The sequence below is a fragment of the Sinocyclocheilus rhinocerous genome, unplaced genomic scaffold, assembly GCF_001515625.1.
Source record: "Sinocyclocheilus rhinocerous isolate Xijiao unplaced genomic scaffold, SAMN03320098_v1.1 scaffold1076, whole genome shotgun sequence".
Lineage (NCBI taxonomy): Eukaryota > Metazoa > Chordata > Actinopteri > Cypriniformes > Cyprinidae > Sinocyclocheilus > Sinocyclocheilus rhinocerous.
Genome location: NW_015646347.1, coordinates 20,802 through 24,394, shown reverse-complemented (window position 1 = coordinate 24,394; position 3,593 = coordinate 20,802). Strand labels below are relative to the sequence as shown.

Below are 3,593 nucleotides of genomic sequence, written 5' to 3'. Positions count from 1 at the left end.
TTCCTTGAGAAAATTTGGCATGTACTGTACCTGATATATATCCAAAATAATAGATATTGAATCGAATCGAATCGAACCGCAAGCTTGTGAATGAGAATCGAATCGAATCGTGACATTTGTGTCAAAACCCAGCCCTAATATATATATATATATATATATATATATATACATATACATTTTATATATATATATATACATTTTATATATAAAGTAATTTAGCCAATATTCTGTTAAATTTTATTCAATTAATTTATCACACTAATATTTGACCGATTAAATGTTCTCTAAGCACTTTTATTTCTCCAGGTAAATTCTTTTATTTTATTTTATTATTTTAGAGATTCTTAAATGTGGCTGATTTTGGATCCTGATTTGGGTGATTTACAGGGGTGTAAAATACTATTATTTTACTTGATTGCTGTACTTGAGTATTATATTTTTTATTTCACTCAATTTAAATTGCCAATATTCTCTTAAATTTTATCCAATTAATTTTATCACACAAATCTTTGACTGACTAAATGTTCTCTAAAATAATTTACCTAGAGAAAAAAAAATGGTTTCCTATTTTATTTTATTTTATTTTATTTTATTTTATTTGTTACAATGTATCAATTCTTAAATGTGGCTGATTTAGTACAGTACTTTTACTTTTTAATACTCAAATACAATTTAAAGTTGTACTTTTACTCAGAACGAATATTCTACTCAAGTGTATTTTTGAGTGTTTTTTACACCCCTGTTGATTTATTACAAAATTAATCGACAGACTAAATGTTCCGTAAGCGTTTTCTGCCATTTTGCTAAGGTCCACCATTTTACTTTCTTCAAACTGTGCCGCCTAAAATCATCACACAAGAAAAAACCCAAACATGCAAAATGATTGACAGCCAGATGGCTTTTTTGATTGGCTAAAAATCGGCAGAGGTGGGGGCAAATCACACGTTCAAGTCTCAAGCAAGTCTCAAGTCCCTACCATCAAGTCTCAAGCAAGTCTCAAGTCACAGTACAAACAAATCAAGCAAGTCAAGTCACAGTATCAAACACGAACAAATATTTTTTTGCCACACGACCTTGTTTATTTTCCTCAGAAATTAACTTTCTTAATTATACATTTTAAATAATAATGTTTTAAATATAATATTTTGAATATAGGCAAAATACTACTTTGTGTACCGCTAAAGTCTGTAATTGAGAAAATATTGATAAAAATACAAGATAAAAATATGTATCTCATATTTATGTTATATTGAGTTTGACCATCCTAGGAGTCACAGATAATATTTAACAGATGTTGGAAAATTATTTTGCACTAAATAGATCCAGCAAATACTGGGATTCAGTCTGGGAGCACGTTAAATGATATGCTATGCTGACTACAAATCACCCCTTATATCAGAAATAAAATGGACCCAAAATTTTCATCGGATATAGACACCCTATTTGGATTGTTTCTTTCACTTTGCATGACATTGTTCCATGCCTACATTGTTCTTGAAAACTATTGTCATGGCTCAAAACAAGAAACCTATTGCTGTTAATGTGTATGTATCTTCCCCTGTAACTTATTGATTTCTTTGATTTTATAATAAGAACTAAATTGACAGCTATGCATTTAAGGCTATGATAGGCCTACTCTATGGCATTAATGCCGCCAGTAAGTGGTGGCAAATCACTGCTTTATCACAGAAGCGTTCATTGAACTGATTCATTCTAAACAGTTGATTCGTTCATGAACAAGCAAGAATGGACCACTGAATCACTCAACCGGTTCGTTCAAATCCCTGGATTCGTTCAGTATTGCTTAGAGACGCGCGTAACTCTTAAGCTGTGGGCTGAACGGAACTGGCAGCCGCGCTGAAAATATTACTAAATATCGTATGTTATAAATATAAAAACTCATACTAGGGCCATTTTGACAACATATCTTGGATTTTGGGTGCAAGAGAAACATCACTAATCGATAAAACACTGTAGTTTCCGTGGTACAAGTCCATATATTGATTTACAAAGAGGGATGCTTAACACTAAAGCACTGTTTTGAGAGTTTAAAGTTTGACATCGTTAATTACAAACTCGAGATCATTTAGTCAAGCAAGTCACAAGTCCTTAAATTTGCGACTCGAGTCAAGTCATGTGACTCGATTCCCCCACCTCTGAAAATCGGTGACGCTTATTTGCTGTTTTCAGAGCCTATATATGTGATGCATAATAAAGACATTTTTGTATGGTTTTCCTAATATAAACAGTTTATTAACATTAAATTCCTCTTCCTATTTACTGAATAGAATGTGAAGAAGCCAAAAAAAAAATCTTTAAAAAAATGTCTGAAGCATTCTGAACTGCATTCTGAACCAGCCTCTGTTGCATAATATATGTCTAGTGTCTACATTTTTTTTCATTGACCAGTCTTTCTTTTCTCTCTCCAGTCTGAAGCTCGAATGTGACAAGCTGGCCAGTGAGAAGTCAGAAATGCAACGTCATTATATCATGGTAAGTCTGCACAGAACGCACTCTCCTCCAGAAGGACGGGCCTTAGGCTAGATGTGCCGGAACATATTCACATCCGCAAGAAACTAACCTAGCCCTTACCTGTCTGATTCCATTGTGTCTTATTCTCTGTCTGCCTCTGCACTGTCTTTTCTGCTGTTCTATTACCATTCTGTACCTCCTGTCCACCTAGAGGCATCATGCACCTATTTTTTTGAGGGGACATCAGTGGCGTAGCTGGGCTCACTTGGTACTCTAGTGACTTAAAGGAAGTTATATTTTCTTTACTTACCTGTGTTTATTTATTTACTTAAAATTTGGTGGTCCTTTATATATTTTATTACTATATTTAGTATATTTGCTTATTTACAAACAACTTTGTGGTTCTTATTATGCCTGTATTTGTTTTTTTTGTTTTTCCAGTTTAGTATTATATTATATTAGGCGCTTTCGCACCGCGTAGTTCTAGGAACTAGCCAGCAGGGTTGTTCCTAGAGAACCAATTTTTCCCTCGGGCCGTTTTCCTGGTTGCATTCGCACCGGCAGCAGGAACTCTGAAGTGGCCGACAGCGACATTTATTCGCGGCATTTACAAACATCAACAACCGGTGAATGGAGGATGCCGTGTTCGGAGCTGTTTTTGTTGTGTGTGTGTGTTGTGCCGTGTCGTAGGTTTCATGATAACTGAGATGGAATGTAAATGCACATTTTACGCAATAGAAAGTGTGTGAAAATCTGACTAAATCTCCTTGTAGTTATCACTGAGAAAAGAACACAACGCTGCAGACAACAGGTAAATGCCGTTATCGGTGTTTTCCATGTTCGTGGAGTAAATATTTTTACACGGCTTTTTAAAAATGCCGGATAGCCGGTGTTTCGTATGCGTTTGGCAAATCAGCGTACACTGCGCCACTGATAGTTCCTATTAGTGATCGACCGATATTGATATTTTATTACCGATACCAATTATTTGCATGTTTATGTGCCCGATAACCGATATGCAGACCCGATATTTATTTACTGTTATAAAGTAAATAAATTACTGAATGAAGTAAGAACATACTTCACTTTGGTTTTTCCTCTTTTCAGTCATCTTTTTTTTT

The 3,593-nt window shown here is 34.5% G+C and overlaps 1 protein-coding gene across 1 annotated transcript in view; it reads left to right on the top strand.

Annotated features, from left to right (window-relative positions):
- The window catches only part of LOC107707357 (amino-terminal enhancer of split-like), a gene marked incomplete at its 5' end in the record, with an annotated part of 21,190 nt that overhangs the window by 4,318 nt on the left and 13,279 nt on the right, over positions 1-3,593 (top strand). The window contains one exon of the mRNA XM_016511344.1: positions 2,430-2,493. Within this exon, the coding sequence (XP_016366830.1) occupies positions 2,430-2,493 (64 nt within the window). The remainder of the gene's footprint in view (positions 1-2,429; positions 2,494-3,593) is intronic.